This window comes from Misgurnus anguillicaudatus, chromosome 4, assembly GCF_027580225.2.
Source record: "Misgurnus anguillicaudatus chromosome 4, ASM2758022v2, whole genome shotgun sequence".
Classification (NCBI taxonomy): Eukaryota; Metazoa; Chordata; class Actinopteri; order Cypriniformes; family Cobitidae; genus Misgurnus; species Misgurnus anguillicaudatus.
The window spans coordinates 36140913-36159818 of record NC_073340.2 but is presented as its reverse complement, the minus strand read 5'-3'; the positions used below and the strand labels follow the sequence as shown (position 1 = coordinate 36159818).

General features: G+C 36.2%; 1 protein-coding gene across 1 annotated transcript; it reads left to right on the top strand.

Annotated features, from left to right (window-relative positions):
* The first annotated feature begins 218 nt into the window (after positions 1-218).
* On the top strand, positions 219-18119 carry LOC141363732 (uncharacterized). Its single transcript, XM_073867208.1, has 17 exons — positions 219-319; positions 433-497; positions 629-655; positions 873-923; positions 1148-1201; positions 11542-11949; positions 12247-12633; positions 12707-12775; positions 13233-13622; positions 13762-14184; positions 14330-14449; positions 14524-14708; positions 16378-16535; positions 16646-16891; positions 16977-17136; positions 17297-17399; positions 17483-18119. The coding sequence occupies exons 2-17, from the start codon at positions 449-451 to the stop codon at positions 17515-17517; spliced, it is 2865 nt and encodes a 954-aa protein (XP_073723309.1). The 5' UTR covers positions 219-319; positions 433-448; the 3' UTR covers positions 17518-18119.
* The last annotated feature ends 787 nt before the right edge of the window (positions 18120-18906 follow it).

Sequence of the window (18906 nt, the reverse complement as noted above, 5' to 3'; positions counted from 1 at the left end):
TGTATCTAATAATACCATCTCTTGTGATCTGTCTTGTCATGATTATTTTCTAGTACTGTCATCATTGTTTGCCCCCACAAGGGTTTAATGTTACATTAAACGTCTTTTAGTATGAGCTGTCTGCGCTTGGGTTCTATCCACCACCACACCCTGACAGAAAGTATTTAAAGTATTGTTAAATAATATATGGTTCCAGTAAATCTCCACCCACATTTATGTATAAAAACACAGATTTGAACACCTGTCACGTCACTGTTCTGCTTCATCTGTTGAAGAGAGACTCTCAGTGATTTTGCTCTGCAGTAGCTTTTCATCACAGGTTAATTTAATTATCATAATTTTTACTTTTTTATTTTTAACTAATCTGTTTGGTCGTGTAAATTAATTTTCTTTAAACAGTGTATTAAATATACAAACATTATGTGTGTGCAGGTGCAGGTTTTTCACAATGAGGTTTTTAATCTCATTGTCTGTGTGTCTACTGGTGCTGTTTAATGGTGAGTGTTTAACACATCTTTAAATACATAACTGATAAATCTGTCTTGTGTTTGAGAATGATTAAAACATGTGAAGTATTATTTGCTAATATTATAACTTATGATCATAATACATATTTTGTATTCAACAGGTGAAATAATCAATGGACAAACAACAGGTACTGTGATCAATCTTCTACACTTCATATAATCTAATGACATTTGTTTTCTTGCTCTCATTTTGCTAGTCAAAGAAATGTTGTTTAAAGAGGGTTATTAACAAATATATTAATCATTCTTAAAAAATATGGTTCAAATATAATGTTAAATGTTGATTTTTCATTTAAAATTAAACCTTGTTATATTTTCAATATAACAATAATCATTAATCAACAGTTGAAGTAACCACTGAAGAAACAACAACGACAACAATTGTACCAACAACAGGTACTTTAATCAATCTTCTACACTTCAAATAATCTTTAATGTAATGACATTTGTTTTCTTGCTCTCCTTTGCTAGTCAAAGAAATGTTGTTTAAAGAGTGTTATTAACAAATATATTAATCATTCTTAAAAAAATATTATTAAAATATAATTTTAAAACGTTGATTTTCATTTTAAATTTAAACCTTGTTATATTTAACTGGTGAAATAATCAATAATTAACAGTTGAAGTAACCACTGAAGAAACAACAACAACAACAACCATTGTACCAACAACAGGTACTGTGATCAATTTTCTACACTTCAAATAATCTTTACTGTAATGACATTTACTTTATCTTTTGTTTCCTAACTATCTATTGTCAATATAATACAAATTGTTTAAACAGGGTTACAAATATTAAACATTCTTAAAAATATAAATTATGTTAAAATATACTGGGCCCTATTTTAACTATCTGAAACACAATTGCGAAGCGCAAAGCGCAAGTGACTTTGTTGGCGGATCTTGGGCGCTGTTGCTATTTTCCTGGCGGGAGAAATAAGTCTTGCGCCAGGCGCAAATCAATAAGGGGTTGGTCAGAGAAGTAGGTTCATTATTCATAGGTGTGGTTTGGGCGTAACGTCAAATAAACCAATCAGAACGCTATCCAACATTCCCTTTAAACACAAGTGCGCAAGTTCCATGGCGGTTGCTATTATTATGACAGATTTACCAGGCGCACGCCAAGAGCGGTTCACAGCCGAGGAGACCCACGTTCTTGTAAGAGCAGTCAAAGACAGAGAAGTTGTTTTGTATGGGGATTGGAGAAACGCGCCCAATTTAGCATCGGTTAAACAGGCGTGAGAGGAAATAGCCACAATTGTCTCATCAGCTGGCATCCCCAGGACGTTGCGCCGCAACCGCTACAATGATGTCAGAAGACGGGAGAATCCCAAGCTTGACAGCATAAATCGGACACGGTTGGATCTGCCTCTACACATGATCTGACGCCAGCAGAGGACATCGCTGCGTCCACCCTCACCGCTGAAAGCCAAGAAACGCAAGCAGTCCAACCCCAAAGTACACTTACAAATCAAGTTCATATACATTAAGGTTTCTTATGAAAACATTTGAATTATTATTTACATAAAATAAACTTAATACAGACAAACAACAAACTTATGAAAATATTTTAATCGTTATTTGTATGAGAATTTTTTAACGCAGCCACACAATAAATAAAAACTATCACCACAATGCACACCACTATTATTTCCCTTATCTCATGTATTAATATTTTTTATTGTAACAATTTATGATTTGCAAAAATAACTGTTGCATCTGTGTAGATTAAATAAGCAAGGTGTGTGCGTGTTGTGCACGCCTTGCATTGTGGTCGGGCATTCGCCCTTGGAATGGCATGGTGAACAACACGCAATGCGCCACTGACCAGAAAAAACTAGTCTACAGTCGGTGGCGCATTGCGCGTTGTTCATTGTGCTGTTTTGGGGGCGCATGCTTGGCCGTGATGTGTGGCGTGCACAACGCGCACATACTTTGCAATTGTTTTTTGAAACTGCAAAATAGCAACATGCCTTTTTTTTGCGCTGAACCGCCCAGGGAGCGCAAGTTCATTCCCTAGTTTGCCGACGTGCGTCTGTGGAGGGAAAACCCGCTGTGCGCCGGTGCAAAATACAAATGATACATGCATCACTGACAAAGTCAATTGCGCTGGGTGCAAGATAGGGCCCACTATGTTAAATTTTATTATGTTAAAAAATATTTTTGAAAAAGTGTTGTTGATTTTACATTTGAAATTAAACTTTGTTATTTTTTACAAGTCCACAACAGTGTTTTGTTTCAGAAGGCTAATAAACATTGTTATTTACTGTGACTGGACAAAATACAATTTTTGTTGATTTTGCTTTTTATTTTTCATTTAAATTTTACATCAACAAATCATTTATTTCAAGTTATTTCTTAAAATTTAAGCTGGAACAAAAGTAATTGAGTCATTAATTTTATAAATTATTAGTTGATTAGAACATTTTAGTGAGACTAAACTCTTAGCGTGCTAAGAAGACTCAGAAAGATATATCTTAGCAAAGTTGTTTGTGTTCCTAAGTGTGTTCCCCGAAGTGTCTCTTAGGAAGTTTCTTAACACGCTGCCTCTAAGTTCAACGTAACAGTGGCGCTGTCCCAAGTGAAGGTGCTGAATTATATGCGATCGATCGCTCAGGGATCGATTTTCCACTTCACGCGATTACGGCGTTAAGAAAGACAACACGTTCTATACAAATGGAACATTACTCAAATTATTCCAGTAACATTTATTTTAACATAGTTTAAGTTATCCGTAAAATAAAGACTATTAATTAAATTATCAAATTGTCAGTAATACGGGTAGACGAACCAGGTATCCCTCGCTAATTATCCACCCTCCTTATCCCGTTGTGCCACTTGTGCCGCTTCTTGACATGGGTTTAACGACTTTTAAAAATGATGTAATACACTTTTAAACTAATGGTAAGGTACTTTACAAGAATTGATTGGCAAGCAGAAGCAGCAGCAGTTACTTCTGTTTAATGTGGTATTGCTGGCCATTGTTTTCAAAAAGTGGACTTTTTTGCTGTTTTTCTCCTCCTTTTGTATTTAATTATGAGCAGGGTCGTATGCAGGATTTTATAAATACCAAGGTCCATGCAGTATAAGTATTTTTAAACCAAATAATCAGATTATTTGATTTCAAGGCAGAAGATTTGTGTTGGTCATTATGAATACATTGTAAAAAATATTTTACCATCCTGGGCACACTAGGCTATGTCAGTAAAGTAAACATACAGTAGGCTAACTGAATATAGGATCATTTAAGTGAATTAAGTAAATGCTATCAATAATTAGTTTATTCAATTAATTCACAATATGCACATACTTATTATACACTTAATATGCTGAAATACAACATCTGTAATGCAGTGGTGGAACTAGAATTTTATAAATGGGTTGGCCAAGGATAAGAGTTCCATATCCTGTGAAAGAAAACTGTAATTATTAAAAAAGTATAAATGAATCTACGATTACTTCACATTACCCCACATAAGATACATATTCTTCTTGCCCTGCATGCATTAAACTGTAAGATGTAAACATAATGCAAGGCTCAATTTAAAAATTTTCACATCTGATTTACTGTCTGTAAAAAGGCGGAGTCCACGATGTTTGGAAGCCAATGTTGATACTTGAAATCACCTAAACAAACACGCCCCTACCCCAAAAGAATCTGGACCTTCTGTTGATAGACCCGCCCCACACATACGCAACCCGGCCAGGATGTCGGTTAGTAGACATGCTCCTTACTGCTGATTGGCTATAAGTGTGTTTTGGTAGTCGGCCCGTCTCCTTTTCCAAAGCGTTTTTCAAACATCGTGGACTCCGCCTTTAATAAAGCAAAAGGCTTCATGTTGTAGCCAACTGCAGTAACTTTAGTAAAAGTTGTTCAGGAAATCAAAATTCCATCATAAACCTTTAACATACTTTAAGTAGCAGAGCTCAACACTATAGGAAGAAGTTACTTAATTCACTTTAATGACTTCAACAGGTACTGTTTATTAAGCTTTAAGACCGAATGAAATAAAATGTTTAAGCCAAAAGCTGAAAATGGGCTCACTTCATGCATACGCTACCGGTGGATGAAGCGTTGTACAGCACATTTGATGCATCGCGTTTTCAAGTTCAAGCTAAGCAGCAGTCCAGTGAATCTAATCAATATACAGTACAAAGATCTCTTCAAGAATTAAATGGTGGCATTGAATTTTGTTAATAAACACGCTGAATAACGGGAAGTGAATTACTGGAGGGAGTTAAAGCAGCTCATTAGATTTGGACACCCATCTGGCTCAGCTGCATTAATGCTTCTTGTCTTGTCACCATGACAATCACTGCGATTTCATATTTCTCGTTAGGGTTAGGGTTAGGGTTAGGTACGGGCCTGCAAACAAGTTTATACGTTATTTTAATATATTTATTATTTTTAGTAGGTCTATCTTTCATCCACCCAGTGTTTTAGAGCTAAAGCAAGATGGCCATGAACTAGCATTCAATGAACGCGACCCTCGAATGCTGTTTATATATTTCCCACCTCAAAACCGAAAATAATGTTTAAATTAATTAGCATTAAAACATTAATGTAACAATTGATTTCGTAACATTGAAACATTTAGAGCACTATTTTATTGATCTAAACGCATTGTCTAAAGCACATGGTGCACGGTCTAAACCGGGGTGTCCAATTCCACTTTTGAATATTTTAACAAAGGGAAAAAGAGTTTATGCGCCTAGCACACGGCCCAATTGGGTTGTTCCTATTCCCATAATGAGTAATAGGTGTGTTTTGGGCGTAACATGCAATAAACCAATGAGAGTCTTAGCTCTCATCCCATTTAAAAGCAAGTTGTGCCTGGCGCCATGTCTAATCCCTATTTAGGAAGCAGAATTTGTAAACTGAAAAACTAAGCGGAGGAAGAAGACCACCAGTTTAAGATTGATATAAAAAAATTTTGTTGTTTTTATTAGGGGTCAAGCCCCGAAGGGGCGAAGACCCCTATTGTATCCGTTAGTTTTCTTTTTATAATAATAATTATTATTATTCCTCCGCCATTGCGGTCTATGGCAGCCCATAGAACCGTATGTAGGAAAGTTATGAAATTTGGCACACTGATAAAGGACAGTCCAATGTGTCCCCATAGCAAATTTGGAGTCTCTGTCTAACCCGCTAGCGCCACCAACAGTCCAAATTTGCACTTATGTTCTTGCTTATAACTTCTGATCCGTAAGTCCTAGAAACAAAGTTTTTGCTTCCTCTGATTCGACTGGACCCTATGACGTTATTTTCCGTCATGAAAATTGTTCCGCCATTTTGAATTATTCGTAAAACCTACTTTTGCGAACTCGTCCTAGAGCTTTTGCCCGATTTCCACGAAAATCGGTATGTAGCATCTACAGACCCTCACGGCAAAAAGTTATGGAATTAATTTCAATTCGTCAATCCGTTTCCGTAAACTGCGTCAACGAATTTTATGTAGAGCGCAAAAAAACGGATTTGAGGATGTATCTTCGGCAAACCTAAGCCTATTGACACGATACTTGGTACTTGTGATGCCAGTCAGGAACTACGGGTGCATGCAGAGTTTCGTCACAGCGCCACCTAGTGGTCAGACTTATGCTTTACACGCCTATAACTTTGGCTCCCATTGACGTATTTTCACGGTACTTATTTCTTTGGAGTTCTGAATAGTTGCCGAGTCCAACGATACCAAACATGCCAGAATTCGCCTTATGGTTCACCCTGCGCAGCAAAATAGCGCTTAAGAAACACGCGTGAATATCTCCGCGAACGTTTTTCCGATCGACTCGAAAACACCATAGGAAGAAACTAACCTTACCTTCTGAACAAAAAGTTCTATTGGCGTTATATTAAAATTTTCATCAGAATTGTCCGAAAATTGCAAAAAACGAAAAATTTCCTTCAAATTTTTTGTTTTTTACACATAAATGGTTGTAACTTCGTAACAAAAATATATTTTATCACCAGATTTGATACGCTGATGCATGAGCACATTCTGAGGCTACACAAAAAAAATTGTATGCTTGCACCACTAGATGGCCTTATAATTGAACAAAACCTTTGATAACAAGCCAGCCCTATGGTCATACAACTGTTTCTTCACTAAACTAAAGTGTATAGACATAAAACTAGCTAGATGTAACACAATCATGACCTGATGTTGCATGCACAATTTTGTCATTGCGCCACCTACTGGTTTTGAGAGAGAACATTTTTATTTTTGCCTAAAACTACTGCAACAACACATCTAAAACCATGAGTCATAATGGATTTTTCTTTTCATGGCTTTGACTATGATCACTGGTGGTTGCCAATTCACTCCCTAGCAACCATTGAGAATACCTTATTAACCGTTTTTGCAAAAGCTATATCTCTGCATCAGAACATCGTAGAGACACGGGGATGGTCTCTTTTGACTAATTAAACTTGTTATAACATGATGTGACCCATGTTTTACCACTGCAAACACCACTCACATGTCCTTCAGTTCTCTAATGTTCCATGATTGTCAATAACAGAAGGACAATTGCTGTAGACAAGAACTTAGATTATTTTTGTTGATAACTTATTTGTTTTTTCATCTAAAATTATTAGGTCTACCTAGGTTCTTCAATCTGCTTATCATATCTCAATTTTACATTCTTTTGTGCCCTTTTCGGCTTGACCCCGGCATTGCTGCTTGCAGCTATATTTTGTATTGAAACTGTTCTTTTTTGGAATAAAAACCTTTAAAAGTCGTTTTCTTTCAGTCATGGAATTAAAATTAGCAGTCTTTTAATAACTGTAAATGAATGGATAGCCTACATGATCTGTGTTATCTCAAAAATATTTTACAAATATGCAAAAAAAGGTTTGTACTCTAAAAATACAAACAAGAGATAAAGAATCTACAAACGTTTGAAGAGCCTTCAGCACTCCGACAGTCCCTTGAGTGCTTTGAAAAGCATTACTTAAAAATAATTCTTATCTCATCATATCCACAGGTACAAAGTCATCATATACAATAAATCGGTGGGTAGTAAGAAAAAAAAAACATTTTAAAATGGATTCAATAGATTTTCATTTGTTTAAAGCAAAACATGTATTTACTAAAGCTATAGGTGAAGCTGCTTTTTACCCCTTCTAATGTCTCATAATCAAACTTCATTTATGTCCAAGAGACTCAATAATAATCTTTTACATTTTAATCCTTTGATTTTAAAAATTAATAATTGCTTTATTTATAGTATATTTTATATAGACGTGTAAAACCATATTTTGGCAGATAGTTTCTTTACTTTCATTGTTTCAGTTTACCTGCCCGTTTATTCTTAACTCTTTCACCGCCAGCATTTTTAAAAAAAGTTGCCAGCCAGCGGCAGCGTTTTTCCTGATTTTCACCAAAGTTTAATGCCTTCCAGAAAATGTTCTTCTTCAGATATATAAACATACAATATACCAAATGAAAGAACAGACCCTCTGCTTTCAAAAAAAAAAAAAAAAACATTTCATCCTACCTTGAGTAGTTCTTTTGTAATCAGCTTTTGAATATGGGTAGGTTTCTGCAAAAACACCACATTTTGAGCAAAAAGCTGAGATAATTCCATTTTTGTGACGGACTTTTCATAGAGATCCCATTCAGAGCGATCTTTAAAACAGACACGGACATGCAGCAGCTTTCCATAGGGCAATACTTCCGGTTTTAAAAAGGCTAGGCGCCACCTAGTGGATAATAGCAGTATTGCGGAAAGACGGAAATACTCGTCATTGGTGGGGAAGCGTTTTCTCTTGATTGACGAGATATCTCGTCAATGGCGGGGAAAGAGTTAATAATTAATGTTAAACGAACTTGGCTTGCTGTTCTTGAGGGCAGCTTGAATCTTGGTGTCAGGAATTGGAAAGATGAACCCAATAGCGGACGATGAGGGGTTAAACAAAAATACTTTAATGATAAACAAGACAAAACAAAGCCCACGTGAGGGCAAACAGCATTATACAACATATGACAGAGAATATACACTACACTTGACTAACAACTTGACATAAAACTAGACTAGGTACTTGACTTGAACAACACGCGACTGGAATAAACACAAACAGGACAAAATTATCTAGCACAGGACAAAAGACAAGAGGGAAATAAATAGGAAAAACTAAACAAGATAACAAGGAAAAACATGTGAGGGGAATGAACTAATGATTACAATGAACAGGGAGAACAAGGGGGCGGAGACAAGAGACGAGACACCGAAGGACGAGACGAGACATTACTCGATACACAAGAGCCGTTTCTCAATACCAAGTACGCCAAGTTCGGAATTGCGTCCTTTGTAGTTCGGACTTGCAAGTTCGAGGACGGGAGAACGCGAGTCCGCTTATATTGCAAATAGAACAGCAGAGTAGTTGAGGTCGTCATTCAGTCTAACCAATACGTGCAGTCCTGGCTATTCTTATTTTAATGTATTTTTAACTAAATATATAAAATGCAAAAACCCTAATATGTGGTTAAGGCAACACGTGAATACGCTGATTAGCTTAATGTATTTATTACAAACTGGAATATGATATAAAGCACATTTATTTAATTATGAAACCATTTATTTTAATACTACTAAACTATAATATACGATTGTACAACATGAAATAAACACAAGAAAAACACTCAGTTAAAGTAAAGCGCAGTAATTTAATACAGTGTTAAGATTATATAAAAATATATGTGATTTAATTTATGAAACTTAACTTTACCATCAGTTAAAGGATAACCAATAATACTTCACTATGGATAATAAAAAGAAAAAATGGATTAGACAAAACAATGCCAGTTAGATATATCCAAAGGGAATATTTGATGTTTTACCATCAGACACCGGAAGGGCAGAGCAGCTGCACTGAGATCGCGGCAAATTTCAGAAGCTCTTGCCGAGATGAGGCTGCTCTCATCGGTGTATACGCCACTGACCACCTGCTGATTCAACGGAACTCACATATCCAAAAGGAAATTTTTATAAATAAAAATATATATCTTTATATCTTTACTAACTGATCACATATTTGAAGTTTATTCATCTATATTCTCGACTAAACAGCTCTTAAAACGTCATTTTATGCGAACTTTGATTTGGAACAGTATTTGGGCTGCGACTGATGATGTTTTACAAGTCCACAAGAACACAAGTACAGACAAGAATGCATATTGAGAAACGGCTAGGGCATGAGCCTTCACATAGAACATGTGACTGTCAGAACCCTGCCATCATGACAAGACATAATATAAAACAAGACTCTATGGCAGGATCCTGACACTTGGTTGGGCTTGAGCCCCAAGTTCAAGTAACAGAACAGAGTTTCAAGTCAGCTCTAAAAGTACAAAATATCCGATTAAGCTATTATGTAGATATTATAATTTTTTTTGGGACGTTCTTGCGACCCGGTGGCAACTTGTCCACGACCTGGTACTGGGTTGCGACCCGGTGGTTGGGGACTTCTGCTTTAGTGTAGTATTACATCCTTTATATCTCCAAAGAGTCTTTATTTTTATCAGAATTATAAAATACAGATTAGCTTTATCGATTCTTTCTGATAACGTACGAAAAAATTCAGAAGGAGGAGTTACGAGCTGTAGGAGGAGCGAGTCACGTGTCATGCAACACACTGGATAACTTAGGATTAACTGCATGTTTGTGTTGTTTATATAATATGCAACATAACACAGAAGTTTACTTACCACATGCAATTCATGAACCGGTTGGGACTTTTCAATGAAATCCAGCTTTCAACAAACACATGAACAAAACAAAGCTGCTATCCTGGATAAACAAACTATATCCATTGTTTCCATAATGCTGGCTTTTCTCTCCTTACATCCAAAAACAAACTTCTTCTTTCATGCCATTTTTGAGTATTGATATAAAACAAAGCTACGCGTGAAGCCTGTAACTTAGCATCCTCGGTTCTCCCCCTCCCCCTGATTGACTTGTGGGTGTGGTTTTCCGGGGGAAGTGGCCATAAAAAGAAATGATACGTAGAGCATAACCCTGAAATGTCAGCTGAACCCGTATTTGAAAAAAAACTAACCCTGGTGAAGTGCATTCATCACAGAAATACTCTGTAACACATCCAACTGCTTTTTTGACACTTTGCATTTATTTAGCATAAGGAAACCAACTCTTTAACTGTGTTAAGTCAGAATGCATGAAATATTCAGAATGAGGGGCAACCTTGATCCTTCTGATGAAGCCATTTGGCAGTAACTTAAACTGCACTTCATCGACAGGCTGCTAGAAACTGGCTCCGAAGGGAATCAATCACATAGACCCCCAACTTTACAGCGGAAATTAAAATGTTTACAACCTGGTGCAAAAAGTGATTTTGGTCTATAATATAGCTAACTTTGCCATTCATGGCAACTGTGAGGGGGGTAAATTTTTTTGTCACAGTTAAGTCATTCGTTTAAATTATATTAAGCCTTAAAGTTCTGCATAATTAAGGGGGTGGCAGCTTGGCCATTTTAGTTTATCAGGGAGTAACATGCGGTGAAGCGTTTGCCAAGATGGACGACCAGCTCCGCCCACTTTTAGATTCAAAAACGCTCTTCAGAAACCTACTATTGACGTCAAAGACATGTTTTATACAGTCTATGATTCCGACTCATTTAGAATGCACAGGTCACATTTCGAGGCTGATGTTAGTCATTCAGTGTTTGAATGCAGTCTCTGGAGCATGAAACCTTTTAACTGGGATGTAACCTCTTAAGTTTATTTATTTCTATTCATTCCTCCCAATTCACCTGCTATTTTCCATCCTAAAAATGACTCGAAATACGAATTAGTATGTCCTTAATATCATACTGTTGAAATGGATATCCTTTAAGTACCTGGATGGTCTACTCTTTCCAGTGAAAATTCACTTGCACACGAATGCAATCCATTATTAACACTATATCGTACAGTTTCAATGTCCTTTTGTTTGTGGTCACTTTACAGAGTCAGTGAATGTCTATCTTCTCATGACTTTCTTACATTCTTTTCTCAGTGTCTTCAACAGTCAGCTCTGACCCGTGCAATAATTACAACGTTCTTGATGACTATTGGAGAGACATACACCAAAACAACTACCAGTACTATGGATATGATGACACTACTGTTGAGTGGAACGGCTGGTATCGACTGTATTTGAATGGAACAAATGCTCAGATGTCTGAATGGTGTGTGAGTTATGTGGGATGTGGTGGTTATACTGGACTTTATCTCAATGGTTCTCATCCAAGACCTGAAGATGGCGTGGTGACCCGTGAGGTTCTGGGAAATTATATGTGGTCCTACAACCAGTGTGGTTACTACAGCTCCAACCCCATTCAAGTCATAGCCTGTCCAGGAGATTATTATGTCTATGAACTCGTCACACCAGATGTGTCACTGTCAATGCCTTCATACTGTGCAGGTAAAGATATAACTCTTGTGATGTTTAGATATAATTTCTTTATCAATATGAGGAGTTAAGTGTGCATTGAAAGATTTAAAGTAAATCACAGTGAAAGATATTCTGAATTTGTCAAGCAAGCAGAGTACAGACTAAAAAATGTCAGTTGTTAGTTAGCTTTTTCGTTTCAAACAAAAATGAGTATCACTTCAACATACAGCATGTGTACTGTGTGTATTATGTGCATAGATAATATGAATTAGTTCTAAAGATTCTAATGGTGCTTTTACTAATAACTATTTCCTTCATACTGTGCAGTTTCTTTCAGCAGCATCATCAATGATCCCTGTTACAACTATGAGTCTCTGGATCGTCCCTGGAGAGCAACAACTGAAAGTGGATTGTACATTTGTGATGATTATTTCTCCTGGAATGGCTGGTACAGACTTTATAATTATGGGATGAACATCCAAATGCCAGAGAGCTGTGTTAATGGATACAGCTGTAATGCAGAACTGAGTCTGTCTCTCAATGGTCCTCATCCTCAGATAGAAGATGGAGTGGTGATCCGTGAGGTCTGTGGTTCAACTTATTTGGGTTGCTGTGATGTGAAGTCAGAACCCATCAGAGTTAAAGCCTGTCCAGGAGATTACTATGTCTATGAACTTGTGAAGGCCATAAACTGGTGTTCAGGATACTGCACAGGTAAAACTTTTCCCATTTTTTCAAATGCTTTAAAGTTATTTTAGTCTTGTCTTTAATTGCATTTTGTCTTTAGATCTTAACACTACTTCAGAGGTGATTTCCACAACTCCAGCTATATTCACCGGATCCACCACCACTCCTGGTAGGTTTCAATTAAAGCATGTGTAATATAGACCTCATGCAGGCTAGTTTTGACTTGACATTGTTCTCAAATTACTCTCATGTTACTTTGATGTCATTCGCCAATCGGTCTGTGCAGCCACATTCAGGCAAACACACGTCTTTGTGAGACAAGCTGCCGTACATCACACCCTTCTGTTCTGAGCTTGTTTGAGTTTATTTACAGCTAAAATAAGTTCATGTGTTGTATTTGAAATTGCTGAGCACTGACATGCATGAATGACTTGACGTGAGAGGTTTCTCCGCAGCTCTGCTGAGCTTCTAAACACATATCAGACAATCGATTTAATTGAGTAATAATTATGAAAATATCTAATTAGTATTTTTATATAGAAGTTTTAAATTAGATTTATGATATGCCAATTGCTCGGTTGTGAAATCAAGTCTCTTGTTGAAATATAACTTTATTTTGATCTCAGGTGATCCATGCTTAAGCTACAACATACTGAACGACTACTGGAGAAACACAGAGGATTACTGGTATTGGTATGGATATGTAACTGGACATGATGACACCATTGAAAAATGGCATGGCTGGTACCGACTCTTCCTGAATGGATCGAGTGCTCAGATGCCTGACTGGTGTGTTCCTTATATGACATGTGGAGGTTATAGTTCTCTGTGGCTTGCTGGTTCTCATCCTGGAGTAGAAGATGGAGTTGTTACTCGTGAAGTCTACGGCTCTTATTATGATCATTGCAGTCATTTCACATCAAACCCAATCCAAGTCAAAGCTTGTCCTGGAGATTATTATGTCTATAAATTCTCCAGACCAAACCTAGCGATCCCAGTCCCTACATATTGTGCAGGTACATTCATTGTGCTTATAGACTTTATGTGACCTTTAAAGATACTGTAGCCTACATGTATTATTTTTCTGAAAGCAACTTTATATCTGTATCCAGTATAATCTACATGTATTAATGCACTCTCTCTATGTCATAATAGTTGTTTATAGCACTCCAAGTGTTGACCCCTGTTACAGCTACACCAGTCTGGATCAGTCCTGGAGGTCCACTGATAATTCTGTATATAACTACTACAATTCTTATGAGCCCTACAACAACTACTATAGCCCATGTGATTATAACGTCAACTGGAACGGCTGGTACAGACTTTTCATCAACGGTCAGAGTGCTCATATGCCAGAATCGTGTGCCGGTTGGGGGATGTGTGGCACTTATTACCCACTGACACTCAATGAAGCTCATCCACAGCTGGAAGATGGAGTTGTCAGACGACACGTCTGTATGTCTGGATGGAACGGCTGCTGTGGTTATGAATCTCATCCCATACAAGTCAAAGCCTGTCCAGGAAATTACTACGTTTATGAGTTTGTCAAACCAATGGAATGTGCTTCTTACTGTGCAGGTACAATTTACTCATATGCACTTTCTGGGATTTCTTTCCTACCTTAAACTTTATTTTTGACAAATGAATAGGACTCAGAATGTAAGACTGTATCTGTGTGTTGTATGAATCCCTCTCTTTCATCTCATCTTTGTTCTCCTCTCAGTTCCGACTGATCCGTGTGCTTCACTCAACTGTACTGAAGATGAATATTGTGGAGAGTTGAGCGGTGTTTACGGCTGTTTCTGCAAAAACAACCAAGCCAGATCTGATCCTGACTCTTTTGGTTAGAATCATTTCACAACATTTCTAATATTAAACTTTATTTCCTAATGCTGACGATCATTTTTTGTCTTTCAGATATCATTGAAACCTGTGAGAGCAGTACAGGAAATATCTCTATATCTCGCTGTCAGCTCTTTGAAGCTGGTTTTCCAGCAAGCGACCTTCATCTCAATGATCCCAGATGCAGAGGAACCGTCCAGAATGGCCGAGTGGAGTTTAGTTTTGATAACAATGGACACAACTGTGGTACAAATCTTATGGTGAGACTCAATATCTGTACAGTAGGGATGGGCGTTTTTATTCACATTTGATGAAGTTATATTAAGGTGCAGTATTTATGTTTTAAAAAATGTTTAGTTAGAAACGTCAAAGTGAAAGTTGCCGATATCATTTGATTTTTTCAGCAGTTTTACAACATGTATTTCAGTGTACTTGTCTGAATTGAATGCAATGAGATAGAGAGGTGTTTCCAGCAAGTTCATTCTGTTCTGAACACACAACATGTCTTAGTGCTTGATTCACAAACTAATGACTCTTTTGTACCAGATTGTTTTAATAACGGTTAACTATTCAGTCACCAAGTGTGTCATGTAAAAATTTTACTGTTTTACGCAATGGACATTTTTTTATACATTTGTAAGATGCAAAAACAACACATCCTCACTCCCAACTCGTAACATATTGACGCTTGGTCAGGAGCCCTTTGCATCAATACTATACGCACCGGGTACCCCTTTAGCGTTATTTTTTGACGTCCTGGGTTTCCCAGTGATAAAATAAGCATAAAAATAAAGAATTTGCTACAATAAATTAGTTATGGCAGGGATAGTCATACTGTTTTTAATGTGCTTCGATTATGTTTGGTTATTCAAAGATTAATCATTGCAAACGCAATGCAATGCAATTAACATTTTACATTATATTTTTTAAATTATTTGTTTGTTTATTTATTTATTGTTTGGTTGGTTGGTTGGTTTATTTATTTATTGTTTGGTTTGTTTATTGATTGATTTTTATTTTAGTTTTTCTTTTACTAATAAATCGTTATTTTTCAACGTGCAGGGTAGTCCAAGGACGTCAAAAAATAACGCTAAAGGGGTACCCGGTGCGTATAGTATTGACGCAAAGAGCTCCTGACCAAGCGTCAATATGTTACGAGTTGGGAGTGAGGATGTGTTGGCAAAACATACAATATTTAGAAAAAAGCACCAATGTAACCACAACATTACAGGTGCCAAACACAGTATTAAAACATCCAAATGAGATGGTACGATGGGCACCTTTTATTGCCATGAGATTGGCTGCATTCGAAATTGTGTATTGTGACTAGATGAAGCATCTACTGCTTTATTAGTTAAATAGTACATTTTATATAATATGTGTTGGGTACCGTATGAATACATTCTGGACTCATTATTGTCATGTAACCCATATGTTCTTTGACCTATGACATACAACAACTGTCATAATTTACTCAAGTGTGGTTAAACTTACAAATTAACTGCAAGGAATTAATGCATTTTTACAAAAAGTTAGCAAATCCCTCAGTGAATAACTCGAAGCTCAGTGAATAACTCGAAGCTCAGTGAATAACTCGAAGCTTAGCAAAGTATTTAAAGCTTAGAGAATCTCTGGAAGCTCAGTGAATCTCTCAAAGCTCAGTGAATCATTCGGAGCTCAGCGAATCACTTTAATATAGAAAACATTATAAAATAAAAGATTTAAAAAGTTTAAAAATCGTTATTGTAAATCATTTTACACGTTGTGTAAAACAGCTAGATTTTGTTGCCATCCCCCTTAGCCCAACTATATTTAGTACTACAATAATAACTATACACAGTTTACCACTGTGTGTTTTATTTGATTACATGTTTATTAGAGTTGATTTATTTGTATTAATATCTAAATGTACATGTTTGTAATCCACAGGCCAATGGCACTGATATCATTTATGAGAACTTTATTCTGAGTGGACGTCAGTCATCTGGAGACGTCATCAGCAGAGAGAGAAATCTTCAGATATCTTTCAGCTGTGCTTACCCACAATTCCAAACACTTTCTATGATAGAAATCAACCCACTGGAGACGTGAGACTCCATATCTACTTTGACACACATATAAAAGACAATCAATACACAAGAATGACACACCACTATATCGCATTATAACTGATCTATGTTGTTATTTTCCCATGCAGCGTTATGCACCAGACCCTTCCTGCTGGTCATGGGATGTATCAGGTCCGAATGATCCCATATGAGGATGTTGGGTTCTCTCAGCCCTTCAATGGAAGTGTGGATGCAAAACTGAACCAGGAGATTTTTGTTGAGGTTCGTGTTGATGGGGTTGACAGTCGACAGTTGGTGACAGTGATTGACACATGTTGGGCTACACCTGTGAATGATCCAGATTACAGTCTGCGCTGGGATCTCATCACTGGAGAGTAAGAGACAAACATTTCTTTGTGTTTGCTGTAACATGTTTAAAGACATTTAAAGGGTTAAATTAATAATCCTCCTTATCCTCAGGTGTCCAAATCCACATGATAACACCGTGAAGCTTCTTCAGAATGGTGTCTCAACATCCAGCCGTTTCTCCTTCAGGATGTTTGTCTTCAGCGCAGACTCCACTAAAGTTTACCTGCACTGCGCTGTTCATCTTTGTCTGGCAAACAATAACTGCACAACTGTGAGTTTATAAACTTTAGCAGAACTTATGTACTGTAATGCTTCTGATGCTGAGTAGTTTAGTTTTGATATATATATTAAATTGATTATAATGTTTCTCTGGTAAACATTAATTTGACATGTATAATGTGATATATATTTAATCTCTCTCTCTTTTTCAGTCCTGTGTCTCTGGATATCAGCGGAGGGCTCGCAGGTCTCTAGATTTCCACGACAGTTCCTCCATCTCCATGGGTCCTCTGATCGGGGCTGGTGGAGAAACAGGTGAATATTTCAGATGATTTTTCTGATTTATTTTATTTGTGGATCAATAACATTTACCTTTACATTATATTTTCTCTTCACAGATATCTCAAATCGAATAAGGATGCCTGGGGCTTAGTGTCTGTGTCGTTCTCTGATGGTGTTGTTTGTTTCTCTCATGAGTTTTTTCACCTTCCTTCAGTAGATTTCTAGAAAACATGAATAACATTAACATATCATTTAATCTCATTTTAATTAATGTGACTCTGATCATAACTTTCTAAAGGTTTCTTTATTTTGTAACTAAGCTATTATAATCAATAATAATGACATATATATGAAATAAGATTTGAGTTATTTTATAATGCATTAACCTTCAGATAAAGTACAGAAATAAAGATCATCAGGCTCGTGTTTGTTTAAATCATGCAGAAGATCTTAAAAGAGTCTGTATGCTGAAGATGAAGATCTTTGATCTCTTATCAGTTTTTCTGCATCATAACTGCCTGAAGATTTCTGTAGTTTTGTATTTTAATCTTTTCTTTAAGGTATAGAGAACATTAATAATACTGATCATAGTGTAGTCATTATTACTTCTGTACAATCTGTGGTTTTGTTATTTTCCATAGTGATGCTACTGACAATAATTTGTATTAGATAAAACTCCTTCTACTTTCATTTTTAAAGAATGTTGTTCAACTGATTAAAATACTTTATTCTTGTCTGTAAAGGGTAAAATAATGATCTTGTAATGTTATAGCACTCGGTCTGTTGAAGGGAAACTTCCATATACAGTATCAATCAGTTTCAGATTTAAGCCAAACATTTTCAAACATTTTTCAGTTTAACAATATTGTTGTACTCCTCATAAGTGTCAATACACAATGATGCATTAAATTTGTTTATTAACTGAGATTTACAAGTAATTTCAACTCATATTTCAACTATATATTAACTTAACTTAGAAATAATTAATGTCTAGTCAAGATAAATAACAGTAAGTTGAAATCTTAGTTGATTCAACAAAAAATCGCGGCAGCACTAAGTCACTGGATTTAAATGTCATGATGTTTATGAATATTTAGTTTTTTAGGATATCAGTTCTGTATGTTTATCTCAGAAAATCCCTCTTTCGCTCTTTAAATAAAAGTTTTCATTAGATTAATATTTTTCTATCTATTACTGTATAAAAATATTGGGTCCGATCTACAGTATATGAGATATTTTTGAAATATTTTCTTCATTATTCAATTACTGACAGGATGATTGCCACAAAACCATCTTTTGATACAAATTATTTTTGATATAACATCAAAATGGATTCTGATAAACCAAGAAGTGTCTGTCAGTCTGTCAATGGTTGGGTAAAATCTACAAAACTGTTTTTCAGTGCAAACTTAAAAAGCAAATAGTCTGTCAGAGTAATGTAGTCGTGTAAGTCTGGAGGAATCTTGATCAACTACATAGTTTCAACAATTACCTGTACACTGTAAAAAATAAATTGTTGGCTCAATGAATTATTTTTTAT

Coding starts and splice junctions, on each gene's coding strand:
- LOC141363732 (XM_073867208.1), top strand. CDS start 449: ATGAGGTTTTTAATCTCATTGTCTGTGTGTCTACTGGTGCTGTTTAAT. Junction 656..872: donor AATCAATGGACAAACAACAG/GTACTGTGATCA, acceptor ATTAATCAACAG/TTGAAGTAACCACTGAAGAA. Junction 12,634..12,706: donor GTGTTCAGGATACTGCACAG/GTAAAACTTTTC, acceptor TTTTGTCTTTAG/ATCTTAACACTACTTCAGAG.